The sequence below is a fragment of the Falco naumanni genome, chromosome 2 (genome assembly GCF_017639655.2).
Source record: "Falco naumanni isolate bFalNau1 chromosome 2, bFalNau1.pat, whole genome shotgun sequence".
Classification (NCBI taxonomy): Eukaryota; Metazoa; Chordata; class Aves; order Falconiformes; family Falconidae; genus Falco; species Falco naumanni.
Window position 1 is genome coordinate 17250020 of NC_054055.1, and position 27035 is coordinate 17277054.

The 27035-nt window shown below is 41.9% G+C and overlaps 1 protein-coding gene across 5 annotated transcripts in view; it reads left to right on the top strand.

Annotated features, from left to right (window-relative positions):
- Positions 1-27035, top strand: part of ATP8A2 (ATPase phospholipid transporting 8A2) — a 347387-nt gene that overhangs the window by 241249 nt on the left and 79103 nt on the right. For all 5 annotated transcript variants that reach the window (XR_005826448.1, XM_040584302.1, XM_040584303.1 and 2 more), the window contains one exon: positions 4027-4134. Coding sequence is in view for 4 of the 5 variants with exons in the window: in XM_040584302.1 (XP_040440236.1) it covers positions 4027-4134 (108 nt within the window). In the remaining variant the exon portion in view is untranslated. The remainder of the gene's footprint in view (positions 1-4026; positions 4135-27035) is intronic.

A 27035-nucleotide genomic window follows, 5' to 3' on the forward strand; every position in this document is an offset into this window, starting at 1 on the left:
ACATGATACATGTGATAAAAAAGGGCAGCCTGTCAGAAGTGGGAAAAGAGCACTGAAAGTATATGGCCAGCTTATCTAAATATTTAAAATTTTACATAAATTCAACTTACTACTGTAATTGCTGAAGGAAACAGATCAAGAACATAATCTTTGTACTCTGTGGCTCCTTTAAAAATTAATGCAATAGGGAATGAAAGGTGTCTACCCACAGATAAACAACCAGGCTTTGAAAATGTCTTTGAAGCTAACAAAGAGCACTAGTGACTTCACATTGGATGAGATTTTTTGTTTGGAGACCTAGTGTAATAACAGTGTTAGTCAAACAGTTATTTTGATCCCTAGATTTGAGTCATTCACTTGCAGTGAGTGAGTGCTCTGTTACTGGTAGGTGTCAGAATCTGGCAGGGCAGTGACCTCTAAATAATAAGGGTGGTAGGAGTGTTTCTGTGTTGATGAACCTCCCAATACCTTCCTCCCCTTCTTTACCCTAGCCCCTCTGAAAACTTTTGATTTTGATGGAGTCCCTGTTTCCTAACACCTGTGAGATACCTTGTGGGAATCTAGCTTTCATGGCATACTAATACACTCTGCTCTCAAGATCAAGCTGTTTCGAGAACTGTCATATTCTTAGTTTCTTGGAGGGGCTTGGCTTAAATCTCGTAACCTCATTGCTTCTGTTAGTTGTAAAATGTTTTCTTTCATTCCTCACAGAGGAATTGTTAAGATTAATGAGCTGATGTCTGTTCTGAATTTTAAAGATGAAATGCTATCTGTATGGGTTATTTAATTATTAGGGAGATGCTAATATTATCTGCCTCGTTCTCTCATCTGAAAATAAAATCTGTTCTTTTTTTGTTGTTGCTTATGAATAGGTTCTGTATTGTGTATCAACATTTTAAAATGCAAAAATATTTAAATTAATCCCTCATGTACTAGAAGAGAATATATCCAAGTCTGCTTTGGAGGCATGTAAACCTGTTTAGATTCTGTTATTTGTGAATTATTTCATAGGTCCTCATCTCTCCCCTTCCCTGAGTAGCTGGTGTCTTTTCAGGCATTTGGGGATAATCATGATCCAACTCTTTTCTGAACTTTGTTTTAAAAGATACCATAATGTTCAGTAGATCTCAGTGTTCATTAACACTGGCATTTTATACAGAAATTATTATTATGCGCAGAAACGTGTTTATAATTAAGGTTTTTTCTATGTACACTTCTAATTCCTGTCTTATTGTTTAGGCCGGTCATCTTGGAATCTGATGTTGATTACAATAATTGTTTCAGCTGTGAGTTAACCAACATGCAGAGAATCTTTAGGTTACTTAAAGCATTAAATACACAACATTGAGTTAAGCCTCTTCCCCATTCTCAAGTGGATTGGTTACAAGCAATTTGTTCTTGAGAGTAAGAAGGACACTGCCACTTGGCAAAACATGTTGGGTTCAGCCAAAAGGTTTAGGTGAATAATGGAGATTCGAAGTGGTACATCCAGTAGGTAGTATGGAAAGAAAGGCTTTGGTAGAAGCGTTAACATGACACCGAACAAAACCTGCACGTTGGAGCTGTGTGGAGCAGCTTATGTTACGTGTTAACTGTCTGGAACACTGCAGTAGGCTTTTTTCCCAAACGGTTACAGCTTTCTTCACTGCTTTACCACACTAAATGAACTATTTCAAATAAATAGGATGCAGAAGATAGCCATACAGTTTGTCTACTTTTTATGGAGAGCCTTGACTTTTTTTTTTTTTTATTGACTGTTGTTCATTTAATACATCTGATGGACTTGCTTTTGCTTTGTACATGAATTCTCTGGGGGTAAATGACAGATCAGTGGAGAATCACCAGTGCAAAGGTTGGTGGGGTGAGAGTGTAACACTTTCAAGGAGTGCTCTCACTGAAAGCAGAAGGTCTTTTAAAGGTATAGAAGCAATTCAGGTGGGTACAAGCCTGAGATAAAGATAACATAAAATCAGCAAACTTTGCTGAGCTGGAAAGGGCAAGGTGAAGAGCTGCAAAACTCAAAAACTGTTCTACTAGCAGACTGGAAAAAGAAACAGGACTGACACACACACACACACACACACAAAAAGTCACTTCACTAGCATAAATAAATCTCCTACAGAATAAGACTATATCTTAGATTGGTTTCCAGCTTGCTTTTATCTTTCCGGTTTCTAACCGTAAAGTCTGTAGGAGTTTTGCAGCTTGGAAGCATCAGTCCAGGCTATACTGAGCCTTCTGTCCACTTGGATGGATGGAAGGCTGTGTAGCTCAAGAGGTGTAATGACCTTTTGGGAAAGCAGTGCTGGTGCTGTTCTGCCATTGCATGGGGCTGGCTTTCTTTAAAGATTAATTCTTGCAGCAGCCTCGCAGTACTTGTTCTTTGGGAAACTGAATGCTACAGTTGCTCACTGGCAGGGTTTTATTTTAGTCCAAATCTTTACATGAACTGTCACTAGTTTTCAGAAAAGCAAGTAGACTGAAAGAATAAAATCCCCCCCTTTTGTCTAGGAGTTTAAAAAAAAAAATAATAATCCTTCCAGTCCCTTAGTTTTACTCACATTAAAACTGAATCAGAAAATGTGGGTTTTCTTAAATAAAACAGTTGCTGGTTAGATCTCCTGGGTGAAACAGAATAAATAGTAAAATCTGAAGACAAATCTTCTTGCCCACTGTGTCTGTCCAGGAAGGGGCCTGTCCAATGTTCTGCTCATTAGCCCAGCAACTTTAGGGTTGAACAAAATTCCAGCTTTCCAGCAGTGTCTAGAAGAGTGTTCTTTCCATCACCTCTGATATTTTGCTGTGTGAATACTTCTACTGTAAGGCAGTCTCCAATTGCTCCCAGCTATCTGCCAGTCTGCAGTGGTGCTGCAGAGTCCTTGCTTTTTTGATTTTTCTTAGTGCCTGAGCTGGAGAAAGCTCTCCTTTCTGAGGATGCTCAGTGCTTCCAGAGGAGGAGCAATCTTAATTCCAGAAGTTTGTCTGTCTCTTAGTGGGCAGAACACAATGCTCAGACACTTCTTTGGTTCTCAGACATACTGTTCAAAAATTCAACAAATACAATCATCAAATAGAAAATATAAAGCTGAGAACTAAACAGATGCAGTGCCCACCACAGCAACCAGTATGAGAATTTATTCCCATGTTCCTAAACCCATATGCAATTAGTAATTAAGATTTATGCAGGTACTTCTCTGAATTGAAGCCAAAGTCATCAGCCGCAGGAGCTGTTGGCATCCAGAAAAGCTGGAGCCAATAATGAGCTCAGTTGCTTGTTACAACTGAAATTACTGATTCCATCCACTGCAGTGTAAAAGTAAAACATCTTAAATCATCCTGAACAGCAAAGTAGTTGGGATATGTAGGAAAAATTACTTTAATGCAAATGAAACGAAGTTTGTGCTGGATATGTTCTTGGTCACTTCAATAATAGTTTTATTTACTCTTAGTGAGTCTACAGACTAAAGAAGCGGTAAGTATACAAACTGGATTGCATATCCATAAATCCCTTAGGATACCTTTAAAATAAAAAAAGCAAAGCTGATCAGTAGATGTTGGTTGTGGTGGTATATTGAATTCAATTGGCATTGAATCTTCCTTTGTGAAAGGTAGGAGCGGTGCACGTGGGCTTGTATGTATATATTCTACCATAAGGGATTTGTCTGTGTGAACTTTAACCTGAGCCTTTGAAAATTTCTGCCTTGATGTGTGTGTTGAACCTGGCATGTGCATGACGGGAAGCAGGAACAAGATGAGAGGAATCAGGGTTCCAAGGAAAATCTGATGTGTTCTTGGAGCTCCAAGAAAGACATGTTGGCCAAGAAGACTGTCTGCCTGCCCTGTTGTGAGGCAAAGATTAAAGAGAACTGGTTTATGCTGTTTAAACAACCTGTGCTACTGGCCTGAAACCAAGTGCAGTAGACAGGCCTTAGTGAGACCAGGAGACACCTGAACAGAGAAAGAGCTATAGGTTAGGTGGACGCTGTGCCCTGTGTTGACTCTCCTCCTTTCCCTCCTCCTCAACAGTTCAGTCACCTGGCCGTCTGGGGAAGCATGCTGCTCTGGCTGGTGTTCTTCGGAGTCTACTCAGCCATCTGGCCAACGTTTCCCATTGCACCAGACATGCTGGGGCAGGTCAGTACGAACGCTTGGCTGTGTGGTGAGCTGCTCAGCACAGCGCCCTGCTGTCGCCAGCGCTGCCTGCTGCTTCCTCAACACTTACACAATGGTTGGAAAGGAATTGTGCTCTAGTAAGAGTGCTTGTACTTCATTTTAACCTTTTTTTTTTTAATCTCTGCCTTCATTTATCTTAATTTCCTCATTAGAAGAGCTCTTTTTCTCCCCAAAAATGACATCATACATGATGATATGCACTGTGGATACTGTATGACAATTCTCAATTCAGTTGGATAGTAGTGAGACTGGTTCTTTCACTAGTGCTTTCCTGGTAAGACTTTGCGTTTCATAAAATGCCAGGTAGAAATCTAGTTTTATTAGTTTGGGGGTTTGTTGTTTGGTTTTTTTCCTGCATTCTTTCTCTTCCGTATGTTTTGCTTTCACATTGTTCCTTTTTACCTGCATTCATTTAAAATAAACCACAATTTACTTGAGCATAGGATGAGATGGTCAGAAGCAGAAGGGAAGCTGATGTGTTACTGGCCCTTTTAGCATACTAGAGGAATTTTGAATTTGTTTCTTCAGTGTCAGCTGAGTTCCAGGTGGTGCAATTTTCCCTTTGGTGACATTATCTCAACCTGTGGTGAGAAGACTGAGTCATGAGCCTGTCAAAATCACTCGGGAGCCTTGTGCCTATTTAAAATAGGTGTTTCCCATGAACAATGAAGTACTTGATAAATGTATGATAAAAAGTTTTTCTGTAGAAGTGGAACTGCTGTCAAAATGACCAGGAAAAGCTATTTTGTAACAAGTTTAGAGTTTTCTTAAAACTCTAAAACAGCAAAGATGGTACAGAATTTAACAAAAGAATCTAAGCATAATGCATGTCACCCTTGTGTGTACTAGAAAACAAGAATAGAAAAGCCAGAGTGTTTGCGAGACAATTAGAGATTTTTGAGGTTACTTTCATGTTTGTACTCAACAAGATCAGTCAGGCATGATTTTGTTAGTGTTCTAGCCTAATACATATTTTATTATCTTGTGCTAAAACACTGGGGATAATGGAGGTTATGGTACGTTTTCAGGGACAGCTTTTTAGAGGCAGGAGTGACAGCTGACAGGCTCAGATCAGCAAGTAAGTGACTGACAGACAAAGCCTCAGTTGTCTGCTAGGACTTCATGGTGGTCTTTGTGTTTCACAGCACATAAAACATCAGTAGCTCCAATTTGGATTTTCATATATCAAGCAGAAGTTTGACTTGAGTATCATGCAGAGCCACAAACATGTACTCCACAGCAGACTTGTAGTGCTGCTGTTAACATGTTAGCCTTCTGAAACACGAACAGTAAGGTTAGCAGTTTCTTCATACAAGAAGAGTCAGGCTATCCGCTTTAGTTTGGGGTTGCATTTTTTCAGAACTAGCTCCTGTTTTTTTTAATTGCAGCTGCAGCAAAATTCATGTTGTGTCGGTCATCAGTATTTGCTCCGACATAAGCCACAGGTCTCAGAACAAAAGCTTCATGTAAATAAAGTTTTGGTTTTGCTTGAATACTTTTTTAGAAAGTATTTCTATTTAAGCTTTGGTTTTATGCTCTGGTTTTCTGGCATTATGACTTGAGAAGTGGTATTCATATCTTGCTGAGAAGAAAATAGTAAAATAGGTTTTGGTGGGGTTTTTTTTCAGTGGAGAACATGTACTTTGCCTGCCTGGTCCAGCACTTGTGGAGCAGTGTCCTTGAGTCAGTAATTGTTAGTCAAAGATATTAAAGATTGTTCATCATTCTAGAAAGACACTTTTTGAATAGAAGCAATCGGAAATAATCTTTTGTATGATTTTGGGGGCATGGGAGTGGGGATCAATACCATTCTATTATGGTTTTCTTGTATTAGGAGCAGCAATGGAAGAGTGGATTATTTTGTTGTTGTTGTTGTTTATCCTTTTATAAAATCAAGGACAGCTCCCAAGGTAAAGGGAACTTGCATATCACTTGCATTAACTTAAACAAAGTATCTTGAGTAATCAATTACTGTCATAAAACCAGCTCATGATGAAATGGGCTGGGATTGTGCTGGGCTTTAGTCAGTAAAGTTAGTTGCCTTGCTGCTTCCCAGACTTAAGCTGTTCCTTTAGTCCTGCTATCTTCTTTTTTGCATTTACAAGTAATCAAGGTATCTTAAAAGCTTCGTTTGGGTTTTAAATCTTGCTAGTGTGTTTATCTTCAAATAAACTGAAGTCTAGAATATTTTAGATCCTCATATTACACATATCCAGTAGCACTTGATGGGAGCTTTTTTTAGCTGTAACACTTATTTAGCATCTATGCCAGTCAGGACTTTCTGCCATCAGTAGAAGACATAGGAGGTGCAACACATTTTATTCTGTCCATTCATCAAATGTCAGCATGGAGTCTTGCAGACTTGTAAGTATGTGAAAAGATGCTTTCTTTCTGCTGGGATTTATTAAACCTTTTTCAATGTTCTTTCTCTTGCCCGTTATATCTTGAGCATTCTCACGGGAAAAATAATACCAGTTGTTTTTTCCTTCTTGATGGCACCAGGGAATCAACTTAGTTATTCTGTTCTGTCAAAGAGTCAACGTACTACTCCTGTTTCCACTACAATATTTATAATAGAATACGTGTAAAGTAATAAGGCAATGTTGTGTTAAAAATCTCAGTAGTCCTTAATAGAAGTCATCCAATAGTATAGTATCTGGTACTTTGGAAGTAAACTCAATTGCTGCTTTGGGGAAACCTTTTCAGACACACAGTATTTTCCTCTAATAGTATTAGAAGCAGTGATGTAAGACCAAGGAAGCCCTCTGGTAGCTCTCTTGGCTTTCCTGAATATTTGTAATTTTTAAAGAGATGTTCTTTTTTCTATTTGCAGAGAAGGGTGACACAGAAAAAGTCAGTGCCTATTTTTTTTGTCTTGCTTGTGGAGCCAGGATACTTGAATGGGAGCTGACTGTTTTTGAATGAGCATTCCAGGTGACAGTATCTAGTACGATATGTAAATCCTTTCCCACCTTTTAGTAGTTACAACTTGCTGCCACAGATATTTGGAAATGAGGAGATGCCTGTGTTTTCAACAAGTGGTACCCACTTTGATACTTAATAATTAAGAGATGGTACAGAAATGTGCTGCTGTAAGGAGGTTGAGTACCTTTTCTTGAATTTTGGGGGCTTGTGGCTCATAACCCATTTTGTTGAGTAGCCCATTAGCCATAGTCCTTCCCTCAGAAAATCTTGGATATTTTGTTTACCTGGGAGATGGGGATTTGGTGCCCTGAAAGGAGCAGTGAGCAATAATGTTTGAGCTCATTTCTTGCATACAGGTGGTGTCAGTGAAATGCTGCTCGTACTTTTTGCCTCTGTGGATTCCTTCATAGGACTTGTATCATACTTTAGGTTTATGGGAATAATATTACACTGTATGGGAAATAGGTCTGTGTGCAGGTATTCCCACCTATGCACATACCTAGATACTTGTACTTGAAAGCATGTGTATGTATGTAAGTGTCTGAAAGTGATCATGCATTGAGTCTTGATCCAGACATACTTCAAGATGAAGAACAGATATCTTACTTCCCCACCACAAGCTAAAATACTGTATTTTCAGTGTTTTAAGGGAGAGTGGGGGTGTCAGGGGAGGAATGTTCCTCTGAAGCATCTGTTATTGGTTGTGGATGAAGAAAGGACTATACTACTGAGCTGTGATCCCTCCGCATTGCCCTTAATGTAAGTGTTTGTTTTGTCTCTGTCTCGTTAGTTGTTACCATTAAGGAAATGTCTTTAGGAAATTTAGTATCAGCTGTCTTCTTTCAGCCTGGAGGAGAGCTGCTAAAAGAGTGGGGCCTTTAATCTCTTTTTGAGAGTGTCACGTGTTGTGGTTAATCTGAAGTGCAGGTTCTAACTTCTAGGTTTTTACACTTCTGTGCTGTGTGTGGTCATATCTCAAACAGAGGTTTAAGAACCATTTAGTGTTTGGAACCCGTTATTTTGATCTCGGGATAGCTTTAGGATGCCCTTTCTCATCTGAGGCTTCCAGCCTTGTCACAGCTGGAGGTTTTGAAGTTGGAGCTGCTGCAGTTTCTAGTTACTTTAGTATAACTGCAGTTATAGAAGATTCATCCGGAATCACAACCAAAATAGTTTTTGTACCACCAGCTCTGCTTCTGCGTAGTGGAAATGGCTACATGGAAGAGCTGCTTTCATAGCTGTAATGTTAGGTGTGCTTTTTGTTTGAGTGCTGCTCACATCCTTGACGGAACATGCTTTTTTTTTTCCAGCTAAACTGTCAAATTCTTGCTATGTTATTTGTCCACTTACATAAAGATTTCAAGGAAGCTGTGCATTGGCTTTACCTGGATTAAGAGTGCTTTTTAAGAGATCCCAGTAATTGAGATCTCTGGTTGATCCCATGTAATGTGACCGTAGCAGGACTTACTCGTATTAATGGTTTGTGAAGAAAATATCTGTCTCGCTTTTAGCAAAGCTTCTCATTCCTCTCTACATGTATGCCATTAGCAAGACAGGTTCACCTTAGCTATTGCATGATGTTGTTGGCTTTTGAGGGCGGAGGTTATCTAGAGAGTCTGATAAACTCTGGTTGCATGGCCAGTTTTGTTAGCTGGCTTTTGGTCTGAAGCTCTCTTAAATCTTGCTGATTTAGTTCTTGCCAAAGCATGTGAGAACTTCGTGGTTTGGAAGACTTGGAAACAACACAAAACAAAGACAAAATGTCCTGGAGGCAAGATAATAATCATTATTGCAACACAATAAACAGGGTTTACATTACTGTTCTTTTAAATCCAATGCTTGAAATACTGACAGCTTAATGTCCATTTTCGTGTTTTCCAGAAAATTTTTGCCGCTCTCGCTACATCTGAACCTTTTTCCAGAGGTCTCAGTTGTTACTCTTTCTGGCTTCTCATATTTCTGCAGTTTGGTGCTAGTTAGAAAATTGGCAGTTCTTATTGTGGTTTGTTTGTCTGCAATCAATTGCACGTTACACTGTGGTGTCAGTGTTTTCGTTGATGAAAATGCTTTATCCAGCTGTTAGGCCGAGCTCAGACTTTGCCTGCAGATTGAGGTCCTTAATGCCTGCTGATCATGTTTGTTTTTATTATTATACACAGCGGTCTCCATGGCACTTGATGTGGTTTTGGAACTTTTTCTGCAGTTTTGGACTACGCTCTGAGCAGACAAATTAGGCTAATGAAGCATTCATATATCTTTAAGCATCTGTTGAAGGAGTGGGTTTGGTATTTTTTTGAGCCACATCTGACTTTCAGAAATTACTCTCACTTATAGATCCCTGGCATTGTGTTGTTCTAAGTCATACACCAGAAAGATGAAAAAATTGAGATAAACAAAACTCCTGAATGTGAAACTAATAGATTAAACATGCTGATTTTCTGGAGGTTAATTCCTCCCAAACGTGCCACTTTACCTATTTGGCAACTCTGCAGTGAACCTATCCTAAATATTTCTGAAAGATGTCCCAGACTTACTTCTCTTTTGAAAGTATTACGTGAAGGCTTTAAAGCAGGACTGTGTATGCAGCTGTACTCAGCACTTGCTGGCATTTCCTATATAGAGCCCTGTGAAAATAGGGTAAAGCCACGAGCATAAAGACTCATTCTGGTTTGGGAACTGGCAGTGCAGAGCGAGGCAGTCGGCTGGCCTGCTAACTTCTCTGAGGTCTTCATGGTGCCCACCTTCCCTTTGGTCTTTATTCCTGCCCTGCAGAAGAACTGTGGCTGGCAAGCTAGTGTGTTAGGTGGGGGAGCAACAGGAAAGCGAGTGGAGATACCTGGTTACCTGCAGGTTGTACAGATGGTGCATAGGGCTTTGTCAGCTGGTTTTCCTTCAGTGTTGCAGTGTAACCTGGATGCTAGCCATGCTGTCTGGCCAGCGCCTGTTTGGAGATCAGGTAACGTTAACAAGTTTAAATGCTGCTCGGTAGCCTATATAGAAATGCAGTGCACACACAGAACACTTACACTTCTGCGTAATTGGCACATTATCCAGATTTATTGGTTTTGGAGTGCTGTACTGGTGTCCAGGAACAAGCTCCTTCACTCAAGATGGAATTATCATTTCACAGTAACAGACTACTTAAAAAATTACATCTTTTTCAATTTGGAGTCCAGGGCTGCACAATGTCCTTCAAAATTTCCCCAGATACTTTTTCATATATTTAAAAGTAGCAAAGCCTCGTTGTATGCTTGCAGAAAGATGTTTGGAAGATATCCTCTTCAGTGTTTTTTTAATTAGAAGCAGCTGGCTTTTATAGAAAAGCAGCTACTGTATTGTACCAGAGGCAGTGTGTACTAATACTCATGTCTACGAAAAATCTTTGTCTTTTGAGCCCTGTTGACAAGCAAGGACATACTAAGAATGTTTGGCTTGCCATACTGGATCAGAGCATTTCTGGTGTAGGCTGTGTTCTGCATTAGAAACTTAACGGGGAAAACTGAACAGCTCTGCAGGATGGGTTTGTCATGTATGACAAGAGTTTGTGTGCATCTCAGTAAAAGAAAAAAAAACTTTTTTTTGTTGGATAGTGTAACTGGAGAGTAGCTAAACTGCTTTTATGCCTCTTGCAAAGTGCTCTGCCTCTGTGGTAGCTTTTGCAGGTGAACTTTGTAGGCTAGCAGTGTGCTACGTGGAGGTTGGGTAGGGTGGGCTTGAGGGCAATGCGAAAGGCTTCATAGCCAAGAGGCTTGGGTCTGCCTCTGCACGCTTTTGCTGTTCAGCACTCCTGTCTGTGGTTGTCATACATGAGAACCAGGCAGTGTGAAGGCACCAAGCACTATCCTGTTTCTACATGGAGTTTATTGCCTAAATGGTCTGGTGTGATGAGGATTGGCAGGAGAAGAGAGGACATGAAAGTACAGAGATCCATGTCCTGTTGTTCCTATACTCTCTAGGACACAAAGGAAGGTGGTAGGGTACTTGAGTATGTAGGATGGTTGTTAAAAGATCATTTAAGCTCATAGCAATGAAGCCGTGGCTCCTTTAGAAAGTAAGAGCAGCAGATGGGATCTATTCCAGAGGGCAGGAGGTGACTGAGTTGGAATTGGAGATTTTATAGCTTGCTTTGGTTATACTTAAGTGACTTTGTTTTCTGATGGATGCAGGAAAGCCCAGATAGCAGATATCTGGAGTTTGGTTGGGATGTTTTGTTTCCCTTTGTTCCCTGGGGACAGGAGGGTCATGTTATGTTTTTATTTGAATTTACCTACTATAAAGGGGTTTTGTTTGTGTGGGGGGGGGGGTTGTTTAGCTGAATTTGTGCTCCATGCCACTGTTTCTTTCCTGCGCTGGTTGGCTTGCATTTTTCTAAGAAACAAGCATAACCATTTCATATGCAAAAATATTTCCAGATCAATTTGAAACATACCTTTATTCCCTTTCCTCCCTACAGTATACGTTTCATGAGATCATTTTTTCCCAATTGTATTATGTCAAAACTTGATCCAAAAAGCCCTGAGGAGTGGAAATGATCTCTCTTATATTGTTCTAAGGCAGACGTGGGTACACAGGCTTCAGGAGTAGTGAGGCTGGAAGGAGAGCAGCATTCCTAGGTACCCTGCCTGCTGCTGTGGGGCAGCCGGTGCAGCCTGGCCCCTACGGCTTTAACATTACCGCAACAGCTGGCAGCAGCGATGATATCTGTGCTGCTACTTTGCTGGTGGATGCGGCTGACAAAAAGCCCTTCTGGTGTGAATGCTGTATTTTTGGGGAGTGCTTTTGGGTGTCTCTGTGGGAAGTCAAACTGCACCTATTAGTCTTGTGGAGTGTGACTTCTCATTTTGGGGTATGTGTATCACTTGAGCTGGTATATCTGTACCAGTAACCTTGCCAGAAGGCATAGGAAGGAGGCTGTGGAAGAGTAACAGTGGTGCTAAGCAGATAGACACGTAAACTTCCAGAGAGCTGTATTTGCTTTAGTACCTGAATCAATAGGACTGAGAGGAAGCAAGAACAGAATAACACAGGGTGGTGCCCGTAACATAATGCCTGGAGCGTGAAGGAGCCACTTGTGATTAGATGTGCCACCACTGGTCTCTGTAGCATAAAACGCAACAACGGCACCTCTCAGTAGCTTGATGTTGGGGAGTGAGTTTCTTTCACCAGTTACAGCTGCAGCCTCTTGCCAAACATCTTGCAGGGCTCTGTTGCAGCTCTGGCCACATCTCCCTTTCCCGGTCTATGACGGAAGGCAGTTTGGTGCTTATGGTGGTGTCAGCAGACTCGTGCAGGGAAAGCTGGGACAGTAGTGTTGTCACACACACTAGCAAGTATAAACATTCTTTCTCTGTAGCACAGAGTGCTGGGGTAGGAGGAGGAAGGATTCAGTACAGTGGCTGAAGTGTACAATAAATGTTACAATTGACCCAAAATGGCTTCTTTTTTTTTTTTTAGTAAATTGGCCCAAATTTGTGGTGTCAAACAGCATTTTTCATTTCTTAGAAGGTTCTTCTTGCCACTTCTTACTCCATTCAGCAACTGGAAGATGCCAATTCATTCCAAAGAAATGAACCAGAAAAATATTATATGCAAATCGAATTGCTTCATCTTGTTTTATAAAGTGATGGACTCATTTAGTTTGAAATTGTGTGTTTGGAGCATTTCTCTTTTTTGGAAGGTTTCTGGGAGCAAAGAGCATGAACATCTACCAGTTCCACCTTTAACAGTCTGTAACCTGCACCAGGGACTGAAGAAAGGAGAGGGAGTTGGACTCTTAGTTGGAGAGAGGGCAAGGAATATACAGGGCAGAATGAAGAAACATTGGCTTTCAAAGTTTCCATGCCATGCTCAACTCATTGCTTGCCATTGTATGAGGTGTGCAAAATGTGTGAGTGACTGGAAGAGAAGATAATGTGGTTAGCAGAGTATAATTTTAGGCTCTACAGAAAATGACTATCACCTTTGCAAGGACTACTTTTGTGCAGTGTTTTGGAGTAAGCATCTGTTTCACTAAACATCTAAAGGGTTTTATTAGTCGTATGGTTCCTGTATGTAAGCTGTTGCTTGTAGAGTTTTATCCAACAGTATATGTACATACACTAGAATAGCTGATGTTTAGCATTTCATATTCATGTGTGGAAGAAATATTCTTGGGTTTGGGTTCTGAGACAATTTGTAAGAGAGTTATACCAAAAAGGGATATTTTTAGGCTATTTCTATTTCAGAGAAGCATGAAAAGTAACCACTTAAAGCTTAACTTCTACAGAAGCTGCATTCAGGGAAGGACTTCCCAAATTCAAGTGAAGTTTGTCCACTGGAACGATAACAGAAGTCAGAGGAAATGATGGTGAATTTCTTTGATAGCATTATGCAGTTGACTTTCATTGTGCTTTTATAAAACTGAATGGCAATATCAAAATAAATTTTTTAAAAAGGAGGAGTGAGAGGTGAGCATATGGAGTAACAAAATAGGTATCTGGTGGGAAGTGGAACAAGAAAAAACAAGGCTCTGTCAAACAGTTTTCCTTAGTTGCTTCTGAAAAGTACGTACTGTTGTTATTTGGGGTTAGGCAAAATATCACTGAGCTGATGAATCTTACCACTAATGTTCATTCAACATATATGTGACAGTTAAACTGAATTGCCGGCGTCTTCGCACAGACCAAAAAGTAAAATGTAGCCTCAAAATCCAAAATGTTTTTCAAGCTGATTTCAACTGTGTGTAAGTGAGAAAATACTACCAAGGGGTGTGGAAATAAACTGAAAAGTTGGAAATAGCCAGAGAGGGACTGAGAGGGAGCTTTCCAGTGAAATTACTGGCTGGATTTAGAACTGAGACTCTGAAGAGTAGGTATGTTCTAGTCTTCTGATGTTGGAAGTCAGAAAAATGCTCTTCCTGTGCAAGCAGGCTGACCTGTTTTGAAGCCATACATAGTTTGCTTCAGCTTCTAACGGAAGTGGCCTGCAAGGACTCAAATTTAGCCAGATGCTGGCTGTCGCAGGCAAGACAAAGTAAATGACAGCCTGTGGTACATCTGGATATTGGGGTTTATTTCAGAACCAGAGAGATTAGCACTCTTACCCAACGTGATTATTCTCATTTGTTTTCTTCTGCCATATCATTATGTTCCCTAGACCTCAGCTTCCCTGTAGGGAGGTCACTGTTGGCCTGGGAAAGCTGGACAGCCCAGCTCCTGTTGGGTTGGTTCTCGCTGTGCCACTGCTGTCAGTGTTGATCACCTAAAAGCATTACTGGTCAAGGTCCATGGCCATTCCCCAGCATTGCTGTCTATGTGTGTCCCTGTTCTCTGGGATCTTCTGACACTTCCAGGATCTTCCCCGCAGGCAGCATCTTCACCTTCTTTCCAGATACTCTTCCCCCATTTTTTCCCAAGACAATGACTTCTTTTTGTAGACCTTTCTTTTTGGCATGGAACACAAGCCCCTGGTTTTCCTCATCTAAATAATCTGCTTGCAGAATCACAACACATGATCAGCCTTGTAATTGGCAGTAATGTCCTGTATCTCTTTATTAGTCAGAGGATTCAGGACATGCCACATCTTTTCAGCCCAAATGTTGCTGAGATTTACAACCAGCTTTTACTGGTTGTGGCTAGAGCAAGCTTCTGCTTGGGAGTTCAGAATTTCAGTTGTGGATGTTCAAAGATGAACACACACCTTCCTCCAGTTGTCGGCTGCCTTCACACTTCAAGCTACTTTCTGCAACGTGGTGTCAAAGAGTTTTGTATCAGCTTCTGATGTTGTGTATGTAGAAGAGAACTGGCACGTGCTTCAAAATCAGTCTTGCATTCTCCAGCAGGAGTGAGTTTTTCAGGAGAGGCTCACCCTACGATGATCCTTTGAACTCTTCCCATCCCAGAGTGCCTGCCTGCTCTGTGATTGTGGCGAGTAGCTGTATGTGTCTCCGTCAGTCCTACTTATTTTACTGGAACTACTCAAATAGTTTCTATTTGTAGGGGTTGCAAACTCAGGTCCATGGAATTTGTTGTGGTTTCAGCCACAAGTCCTGGAAAACATTGACTTCTCATTGAAATATTCTTAAGGATCTTGCTAGTCTTGTGTAGGGGAAGGAAAATATTCTTCATCAATCAACTGAACTGGAAAGATATGGTCTTATGAGAATACTCTTTCCAGAAAGCCAAACTACTGTGTGCTAAGCAGTCTGATTTTTCTGTGGATCTAGGGGTTTAAAGTGTTTCTGAAATCAGAATTCTTTAGGTTGGAAAGGACCTTTTAGAACATAGAGTCCAACTGTAAACCTAACACTGCCAAGTCCACCACTAAACCATGTCCCAAAGTGCCACATATGCATGTATTTTAAACGCCTCGAGGGATGGTGACTCAACCACCTCCCTGGGCAGCCTGTTCCAATGCTTGACCACTCTTCCAGTAAAGAAATTTTTCCTAATATTCTATCTAAACCTCCCTTGCTGCGACTTGAGGCCGTTTCCTCTCGTCCTGTCACTTGTTACCTGGGAGAAGAGACCGACCCCACCTGCCTACCCCCTCCCTTCAGGCAGCTGCAGAGAGCGATAAGGTCTCCCCTCAGCCTCCTCCTCTCCAGGCTGAACACCCCCAGCTCCCCCAGCTGCTCCTCACAGGACTTGTGCCCCAGCCCCTTCCCCAGCCCCGCTGCCCTTCCCTGGACACGCTCCAGCCCCTCGACGTCCCTCCTGCAGCGAGGGCCCGACACTGACCCCAGGGTTCGAGGTGCGGCCTCACCAGTGCCCAGTACAGGGGCGGTCACTGCCCTGGCCCTGCTGGCCACACTGTTTCTGACACCAGCCAGGACGCTGCTGGCCCCTTGGCCACCTGGGCACACGGGGGGCTCATGCCCAGCCGGCTGTCAGCCAGCACCCCCAGGCCCTTTCCCACCGGGCAGTTCCCAGCCCCCTGCCCCAGCCTGTAGCGCTGCCTGGGGCTGGTGTGACCCACGGGCAGGGCCCGGCACTGAGCCTGGTTGAACCTCACACCGCTGGCCTCGGCCCATCGGCCCGGCCTGCCCAGACCCCTCTGCAGAGCCTCCTGCCCTCCAGCAGATCCTGTCCCCCAACTTGGTGTCGCCTGCCAGCTTTCTGAGAGCGCACTCGATCCTCTCATCTAGATCATTGATAAAGAGATTGAACGGAACTGGCCCCAGCACTGAGCCCTGGGGAGCACCACTTGTGACCAGCCACCAGCTGGATGTAACTCCATTCACCACCACTCTCTGGGCTCGGCCAGCCAGCTTCTAACCCAGCACAGAGGACACCCATGCAAGGTATGCACAGCCCACCTCTCCAGGAGAATGCTGTGGGAGACAGTGTTCCCTAATGTGCAGGGCTACCTCACTGCTTCTCCTTCATTGCCTGTGTCTTCTGCAGAGATTATAGCCATCCATCGCTGCACTCCAGTTGTGCAAGTCATCCCACCGTGTTTCCTTGACGGCAAATATTTAATTGTTTTCCTGCTGCACAACAGCTTCCAGCTCCTCCTGTTTGTTGCCCATGCTGTGCACATTGGTGTAGGTGCACTTCAGTTGGGCTGTTGATCCCACCGCCTTTTTGAGAGGAGAAGCCATAATTCCTGTGTGACCATTTTCGGGTGCTTCTGTGGTTTCTAACACGTTGGTAAACCTTGTGTCTTTGCCTCATGGATCCACGTCTCTTACCTCTACTGAGACGGCAGACTGAAGGACCCTTGCTAGCACAGTGTCCCTCAAACAGTGGCACGCTGCCCCCAGGCTTATCTCTAGCAAGTCTGCTTTTATCCCTTTTCCCCTTCAAATCGAATTTAAAGCTTTTTCAATGAGCCCTGCTAACTCCTGTGCAAAGATTCTTTTTCCCCTTTGAGACAGGTGTACCCTGTCTGTTGCCAGCAGTGTTCTTTTCCATGATGTGGTTGAAGTGCTGATGTAGCAAATGTATTTACCATTAAAGGTTGTAGTTCCTTTTCTCCCACTCTCTTCTAGTGTCAGTATAAGGCTTTTGCTTTAAGTCTTTCAGGCTTCATGTAGCATACACAGTGTGTGACACACACACACAGTACGGGGTGATAATGGAGGGGGGAAGGGGCTTTTTTAGTCACATGGGTGTGAATATTTGAAGGAATATTTCTGTGCGCGCTCTCTGACATAACGTGGGAAATGCTACACTGGTCTGGTTAGTGACATAACAGGAGCTTCCTGTACATGACCTGTCTTACAGTGCCCACAGGGCTTGTTGATGTTGGGACCCCTTGTGCTGTGGATACAGCATTTCACATTTTTGTGAAGGGCAGAAATTGCCTGGAGACCTGTGTAAAAATGATTTACTAAATCTAGTTCACAAATGTTAACAACTGTAGATTTGTTGTAGCATCAGCTGCTCTCATCTGTTGCATCAGAGCTCTTTCCAAGGTTGGGCCTGTTGTAGGTGATGAAATTGTGCAAGGTTGTTGCTGAACTGACGGATTGCACACAGCATATAAGTTCAAGTTGACCTTCTGGATACTCATTAAGGGGATTCTGGGCTTTCCATAAAGTAGACTGTAAGCAGATATGTATGAGTTTATCAGCTCAAATGCATCTGCAATTACTTTTTACACCAGAATTGCTTTAAGAAAGACTACAAGAGGGGTTGTGTGAGAGAAAGAAATGTCAAGAGGGGCAAAGGGAAACAAGAGCTGTGGAGGACATTGCCTGAGTTAAATTATGCTCATTAATTCAATTTGAGGCAGGAATGTGTGTAAATAAACCCTGGCAGCTGCAGCAGCTCTCGTTTCTGCAGGGCTTTGGCAGGAATGCAGGGGCCAATGGACATGAAATCCTGGCGCTCTTTTGAGAAATTGCAGGCAGACAGCTCTGCAGCCAGGAGAAAGAACAATCTGAGATTTACTGAAAAGACGTAATCATTTCAAGCAGACTTGGAAGAGTGTGCAGTTTCAGACATGCGGATTTGGAGGTAAAATTAGTGCAGACAAAACCTAAGTCATTGAAAAAAACACGGGGCTTACCTAATTCTTCTGGGTTAATGGCATTGTTCATGTTCCAAATGTCCAGCCTCAAAATGGAGCCTGAGAATTGTAACTGGTACCGTTCAGTGTCTTCAGAGCAGCCTGAGTCTGGGTTCTCACAAGCAATTGTCTATAGGCAGTGTAACTGTGTGTGCTATGTACAGTCTCAGATACACTGTCCGCATGAAGTAAACTGGCTTGTGTCTTGAGGAGTTTAGTGTTCAGTCCTCTTCCCGATACTGCATCCCCACAAGTGCCTGTCACAGCATTCCCATCGCTTCACATGGTCCTAGAATATGCTTCCCCCGCTGCCTTCTCAAATATTCAGGCAGATGGGTCTGTCTGAATTCAGTGGGTGCTGCAGGGCTGGGGTTGGGAAGGGGTGGTCCTGCAACAGTTCAATAATGATGGATGGATTCTCAATTAGTGATTTTTCACTTGTGTTTTTTTCTTTCATAGTGGCAGTTGCTATTTGTCTGAAAGTAATCTGAATGTGAGCTTCAATGTTATATAAAATCAATGTTATCTATAATATTATATATATTATATACATATATTTAACATATGTATTATCAACATTACTTAAAAAGTAAAGCAAAACCAAGTGAACAGTCCTGACCAAAGAAGAATCCTTGGTTTTGCTGACTTCAATCTAGAATTTTAACTGATGGTGTCACCTAGAGCTAAAGCAGTTTGAATTTTAAAGGCAGCCAGATTAATGCTTTAATAGCAGTATTTGAGGTATTAATTGATTATATTTTACCAAACACTTGAAAGCTGATAGCTACTGATAAATGAAAACGTGAGACTTTTTTCCTCAAATGAAAACAAACTTCAGCGTAGGTCTTGTTTTTATCTCAATTCCATTGTGTTCAAACGTGTGTATAACTGAAATTTTCTTAGTGTGCTGGCAAGGGAACCTATGTGAAAACAAGGCCTAGTAAGGTCAAAACTGTAGAGCAAAAGCTGCAAATGGAAGAACTTGATGTTAGCAGTAATAAAGCTCAGTACTTGGATGTTCGTTGGGTTTTGGTTTGCAGAGCTTCTGTGCAAAGCTTCTTGGTTTTGCACATTAGATAAATTAGTGCATACAAAGGTGCTTATGTATTTAATTTTAACTTTTTAAATGTAACGAAGTTTTTTCAATAGCACTTAAAAATTTCAAAGTAGGTGTCTTAAATACCATTTTGAAATATATATATACTCTGACTTTACCACTGTGGGGGTTTTTTCCTGTTGGATGTAGTACAGGCACCTGTGTGTGGCTGATGATAGAGCAGGAGGCACCCAGGGAGTGTCACAAACAAGCAGATTAATTGTTCAAAATCTGAGCTGGCTGCTATTTTGTTAAATAGCTGTGTCTCAGTGGCAGAAGCAGAGCTGCATAAAATACTTTTCCCAACACATCATAAGTTTTTCTTATTGCTCTGCAAGAGAAACCATGAACAGACTAGAGATTTTGTGCCACTGAATTTGGAGTCTTGATGGACGTTTGGAAATGTAAAAACAGCAATCTGGGAAAAGGCAGCCCAGTGATCAAGCAAGGATAGAGCCAGTCACACATAACGCTGGCAATAATTTTGTTGAAAAAGTAAAAACAACGGCATGCAGAGGTTTACTGCTCTTTCAGACAGTTTAATTATAAGTTTGTCATAAATCTCTTTGTTTAAGTATGGGAAGTATCTGCCTGAGCAGTGGTGGTCAAAACTCGGGGCAAACCGCTGAGACTTCTAGTATGTTATTTTATGCTCCCCTTTTTTTAAGCTATTGTTTACATCCAGTGTTGTTTTTGCCCCTTTCAGCCCAGCTCACCCTTGACACCACTAACTTCAAACATCATCTTATGTGAGGTTTAGCAATAGAAGAGCAGCAAGATCTGCTCACACCTGCTGTCTTTCAATAGCTGCCTCTGGGTCAGTAGCCTCTGGCTGGCTTTGCCATTCTTGAGAAACTTGAATTTTAATCATCTGCTCTTGTCTAGAGCAGCATAAGGAATGCTTTTTCCTCAGTCTCAGTATAGTGAATCTGAACACGTGTGTAAGTCCCCCTGGAAGTCTCTGCTGCTAGCTTTGGCTGGAATAAAATCAGTTGTGATTTTGTATTTTGTCTCTTGCAGGCTTCCCCGTTGATGTACAGGGAGGCATCCAGTGTTTAAAATGTGGGTGCCGCACACTCTCACTGACACGGCTGCTTGCCTCCAGCTTCTCTACCCATAGCTGCCCAGATAGGTACCGCCAGCACCCTGGCGTATATTACCCAGAGGTGTGCTTGGGTGCAGCCACGTTCGTTCCAGTTCACCACATTGCTGCCTGCACCAAGTGCTGTTTGTGTATGCTTGGAGAATACGGTGCTTCAAAACTTAATTTCTACTAATGTATGTGCATCTTTTTGTAGATAGGACTTTCTTTTTTTTTTTTCTTGTATGCCTTGGATTTACACTGTTCCTTCTCTGGCTGCCAGAGACAGCTGAGGAGCAGATTTTGCAACTTCAGGTTTGACTCGGTTTCTCTTCAGCTGGCTCCTTGCAGGGCCCCTGTGCTGTTCAGGGCCGGCAGCCACGGTCCTGCTTCCCACTCATTCCCTGGGCCCCCTGCACCTGTTCAATTAACCAGCTCAAGGAAGGTCCCATCCAGGAAAGCTGCTCCCTTGCCCCAGACTGTGCAGCGCATATTGCAGTAGCGCTTCAAAAGAGCAGAGGGGACTTGGGGGAGAAATCTTGTGAGCAGTCCAGCAGTCACAGCAGGGGATTGAAGTGCATTTTCTGAAGTGCCCTCAATTAATTACTGCTGCTGTGGCTAAAGACTTACTGGAGCTCAGGTACAGTTTTGAGTGCCAAAACTGCAGGGAAGGCCCTGAAGAGTCATTTCAGTGAGTTATTTGCTTTATATTTGATTCCTCTCGTTTTCCTTTTTCTTCCAAAGCGACTCAACTAGGACAGGAGTCACAGCCTCATTGAAAGGGAATTTATCACAGTAGAATACGTTATTGAGTTAGAGCCCTTTCTCCCTGCTCAGCTGCTGCTGGCTGTTTGTGTAGTCTGTTGAACAGTTTGGAAAGTTGTAAACATCTGTGCTAGAACTCTGCTATGAAACATTAAAAGCAGCTAGTGCAGCCTTAAGCTGAAAAATCAATTTGATAGCCTAAAACGTGGCTGCATTGCCATGCTGTGGTCATCACAGTGACTTGTAGAGCCCTCCTTTACCACACCTGCACTCTGCAGTTAGGGTTTAGCATTCCAAAGCCCCGTCAGCTTCCTGTGGTCTGCCTGTTCTGGGAATTTTTATTTATTAGATCAGACATTCAAAGAGGTTTCCTTTGCACCTTTCACACACACCCTAAATGTGGAACTTCCTTTTTCCAGTCTATACTGGCCAGCATCTCAAAATTATGGTGGGGTTTTGGTTTTTTTTTTCAGCTTTGAGCCAGTGGTGGGTTTGATCTGTCTTAATGTCATAAAGCAAGAAGCTGAATTTTACAGCAGTAGAGAAGAGAGAGATTCCCAGATTCTTATGCATGGGCCAATATATGCTTTCTACCACATATTGTTATCAGATATGCTGTTAAAAACACTTGATAGGGATGTTTTTAATCGCATTCATTCCATTAGGAATAGTTTTTATATCTACAAGGGAAGGTGGATGCTTTTGTTGTTGAAGCCTCAAGCTGGAAGGCTGAGAGGATGGGAATGTTAGTGTGTTGAAATAATTATTGCTGTGATTTTATAGACTAGTAGGTTATGACCTTTCTCTGCTTCTCATTGGGAAGCTGCGGATTTTCCCCTCTGTGGTAATCTAAATCTCCTATTGTTGAGTTCTTATGGTGAAAAGATCCCAAATGGCCATCAGCTTCCCATAGAATCTTGCTGTAGGCTTGAGCAGTGTCCCTGTAAGGCTTGGGTGGGTTTTAATGTGACTTTGTATTAAATCATAGTATCATAATTAATGACACACATCATATGTGTGCTTTAAAATATGCCTGCTACTATAATTGCACGTTTTCCTTCAAACAATAGCTTGCAATGCTGTGTAATTTCTTTCATGACTTGGATACATGTGTCATGTTTGATAGCGCTACTTACTGTGCTATGTGCAAGATGATATATTCCTTGAAATCTCATGGGGGGAAAAAAATTACAGTAACTATTCATACACACCAACTAGAACATAGGATAATCATGGAAATGTGATAATTCTAAGCCCATCTAAATTAGCTTTCTAGCCCACTGCATCATCCCCTGAAGTTAAAGAAGTGATGCAGTACAGAGCTGCCATCTAAATTATTAAAATGTGTTCCTTGGAGAAGAGATATGTTCGTATATGTCTAACTCAATAAAGATTTATTGGATTTTCTGATAGTGGGAACTGAGTAAATAGACAAGAACAGGGAAGAAGGGAAATTACAAGGGACTTCATACAGTGATCAGGTGGTTAAACAAGAAACCCTTGTGATGAATAACTTTTCTATTTAAGAAATATGTATAAAAGACTTTAATGACAGTATTGAAATACTGTACTTCAGGGGTATAATTTTCTGTAAAGTAACTTCACCAGTGCTAGTTCAAGGTCATTTTTTTTCCCTCGCTATGCCATTTCCCAGCTTTGACCTACATGAACTACCGCTTCAATTCCCAGTTATCTTCCCATCCTCTGTTGTTTACTCATTTGTCAGTGGTAATTTCCATGTATTCCCTTCCACTTCATGTAGGATCTTTAAGGGAAGATATCAAGATCTGGTGTAGCTGCTCTATCTTCTTTTATGCCACCAGCAGAGCTGTTCTTTTCTCCTTCCAACAGTTCTACCCCCACAAAAAAACCACTGCTGCGTCTGAAATTCTTTTGCATCCATTCACCTTCTTTTACTCAATGAGCTGTTGGTTTCTTCTGACATCTAATAAATCACACTGTTTTTTCTACCTGCCTCACGAAGTACTCCCCCGCATCCTTTTTTCCTGTTGTTTCTGTGGTCACCATAATGTCCGTAACTTTGTCCAATTTCCACTTTTGTTCTTCAACCAGGACTGTCTTCAGTCCGGTTCTGTTATCTCCTTATCACAGACTGGGGCACCTTCTTGACTAATTCTCAAGCCATTGGCACCTTTTTGTCTTGTTGTTTTGACAATGCTGGTATCATTTTCCTTGTAGAAGCCACCTCTTGTCCCAGGCTGTCATGTTAGTGTCTTGTCATCTCAGTTTATATGGGGAAGAAACCTGATCATACACAGCAAGTTGTAGTTAGCTTTTAATTATACAAGACATTGCTGAGAAAAAGCAAAGTAGGTCCTAACCAGACTGTCCCAGCAGAACAGTGACAGAGTAATGGATAGAGCAGAATTCTCTCAACAACTATTGACTCTGAGCTTTTTTTAAGCAGTAGCGATGGCGGTTTTTTGTGTGGAAAGCACATGGCAGATACTCCCGTGATACAGGGAACTAGTTGTATTGGTCCGTGGTCACAGGTACCAAGCAACATCACACTAACGTTTTCCAGTTACAGTCTGATTCAGGAGAAGCAGTGCAATGGATTTTAAAATATTATTTCTCTGTACTTAATTTCATTAAACTCATACTAAGACAGTTCTTCATGCGAATTCATGGTTGACAAGCACTTAAAAGTGGTATTCAAAATAGAGGTGCAGCCGTAACATCTTACTAATAGTGTTCACCCATATTTTGGTATAAAGATATATGTGTACAACTTTGAGGGGAGAAGTACATCAAAAGGGTTAAGAATCCATAGAAGAGATTAAGGATCAAATGGCTCTACAGAGGAAGAGGGAACTCAAGACTGAATAATGCTGTGAGCTTTCTTGGAACAGAGGCTGCCAGCTGCTGTTATAATCCCATCACTCTCAACAGGCACACAGCGAGGCTGGGACAATTGTGTCTCTGAGTTCAGTATTAAATGAGCTACTTTTGAACCTGGCATGCAGGGTTATGTCATCCTTTTGATGAAATGGCCCGTAGTGTGCATCCTTTACGCATCTGTAACCACTTAGGAATGCCCCTAAAGTTTTCTAAACTGTTACAAACCACAGGATGAACAAGAGCAGAGAAAGGATAGGGGAGGGAGAACACTGTGGGTTTTATAATGAATAAGCTTCCAGTCCAGTAAAGAACTTTGGAGGAGAGACTTCTGCTCTGACTAAGCACTTGGACCCCTTTTTTTTTTATTATTTTTTTTGAAACTAATTTCTTTAATACTGTGTCACTGGATGTCCTTTTACTGAACAGACATCTGGACATAGGCCTCTTACAGACAGCATGCAAACTCTAGCACGATAGTGGTAGGCGCAGAATATGATGTTCATATGATTGTTGGTATTTTCACAGTTACACTGGGCTAAGCTGAGAGGTGTAGGTAGTGACAAGAAGTAGGTGAGTGTGAACACCTGAAGAGTTTGCAGTTTCTTTTTGAAAATCCCTTCTCGTCCACTTCTCCACCTTCCCTTCTCCACCCCTCATCTTCCCTCTGTCCATCCCAGTGGCTAGCTACATTTTTCAGTCATGCATTCCTTTGCTCAGAAGAGATCAGGAAACTGGTTGCCATTTTCTATCATATTTGAATTGCAGTAGGTGGTCTAAGAAGCATAAGACAGGGACTAGCCCATTATTCAAGCTTGCAGGCCCCACTTGAACTTAGATGGGGATCATGGTCCACCTCTTAGTGCAGCCAAATGTAAAGTGGAAAGTACCAGTGCAGAGTGAAGTGTTCAAGAACAGGTTTGTACTTTTAGGCATGCCGTGACAGTTTAACTGAAACTGCTGCAGTACATTGAAGAGGGCTCCCGTGGAGAGTCGGCTGAGTAACGGCAATCACACCACTATGGCTACATGTCGTCCTCCTTTAGTACATGTTATAGATCAGACTGTAGCAATGACTAGATTGATACCACTTTTCCAAGAAGAGTCAATAACAGATTTTCTTGATGCTGAATCCCTTAATTCTAGTGTGGCTCTAAAGGTTTGCGCCAGGAACTGCTAGCAAGCTGAGGGGCCTTCAACAGAGCTCTGCATGGTGATCTGGCACTAATGTCATCCTCCTGTCCTGTAAAACCATAATCCCTGTCTCTGTCTAATGTTTCAGTCTGCTTCTGAAGTCTGTCTTGCCCTGACAAAGAGTCCTCTTTCCTTTCCAGTACAGGTAAAAAAGTAACTTGTTGGTCTGACTGGGGCCATCCTGGGTCTCCACATGTGTGGGCTGAAACCTGCCAGCACGCCGTGTGCCAGCATTTCTCTCATTCCAGCTCCCAAAATCAGACAAAAGCAAGAACCCCATCTAGCACCCAGCTGCCCCATCCGCTCTAAATAACTTCCCATACCTATTCTTTTTTAAATAGTAGAACGGAAAGGGTTAATTTTAAAAGGGGATTCAGGGCATTAGTCCTTGAGGAAAAGTAGGGTTTTAACTCAGACTTGCAAATGCATCTTAGAGTTAACAAGCATTTTTTGTATGCCCTTGTGCCTGTTGCTAAAAGCTGTGTTCTTTCTATGCTAATTATCTTCTTCCTTGATTACTCCAGACTCTTCTGTTTTGATATTCCTAACTCCCAAGTCATATTTCCAATCTTTCCGAGCTTCAGCAGCTAAAATTCTCTTTCTAGCCGATTAATCAGACCCTGCATTATTTCAAATTCCTTCTCAAGCTCCTCATGCACTGTTTCTATTGTTGCCAACTCTTGCTAATTTAGTACAAGCAACATGAGCCTGGCCTTTGCTCAGGAGGCCGTAGGAACAGGAGAAATTTTGCAGTATACCCCTTCTGCTTGCACATGCTTTAGAAACTGAGTAAATCTCCACCTGATGTACTACAACATGAAGGAAATTGCTCTGTTCATTGGGCAAGGATCCCATATCTTCACAGTTGTTAGTGATAGACATTGAATATATGTACCTCTCTCAACCTTTTCTAGTAGTTGGTGTTACTTTGGGCAGGTAACGCATTTAACATATAAGACAAGCTTTTAAGGGTGGCTTCAAGCCACACTAGGAATAAAACCTGTTTGTATAAATAGAGATAGAGAAAAAATGTTTTCCTTTGCCATACTACCTAATGAAGAAACAGTCTGTGCTGTAGGTTTATTGAATGCACACTGGTGTCATAATGCTTTGCATTCACCCAGCACATAAGATGACTTAAAGTTAGTCCTAGTGTCTCTCTGCTAGTCTAGAAGCCCACTTTCACCTTTCAAATAACCCACGTCAAGTGCTATTGTGTTTAGTTTCACTCCTTAGTAATGTTAGTACACAATACCCTGCTGGTGCACCCAGAGTTAACTGGTGCCAGTATATCTGAGATGTCAGATTAAGCAAGTGAAACAAACGGTGGAGGGAGGTACTTCAAGTTCACTGCATCTTGATTTAGCAATGTAGGTGAAACTTTACCACCTGCTCCCACCTTGCTAGGTTTCCAGTTTCTTAAGCTTCCTTTTGTGTTACAGGAGGCTAACAGTTCTTCAAGGTGTAGAATGTTTGCTGTTGACCTTCTGACCCCTTCTGGCTTTGGTTAGGTTGTCTTCTAGGCAGTTCTGCAGCAGGGCACAGCATCTTAATGTATGTGATAAATTATGTTGTCGTTTGTGCTTCTCTAGGAGAGCATCTGAAATAAGAAATTTACTTAAAACTTATTTGTCTTTGAACGGACTCATGATTTTGTAACTGTTCTTTCAGTATTGCTACTTGCTACCAAGGTCATAAGTGTTTTATAGCTTGTGAAGCTGAATAGTCAATCCATCCTAGTCCTCCCTAACCTTTCTGGGGCTTAGTTTTCTATTAAGAATAATTTTGTAAGAAGTAAAAGAATGTATTTGTGCAAGGCATATGTTATAGACAGAATCTACTACTCCTTTCAAGGTAGTTGTAATGAACAGCTGAACATTTGGTGGCCCCTGCCTGACAGCAGAAATTGTGGTGGTTGTGCATGCCCATCCGTGTAAGACGACTTCCCGT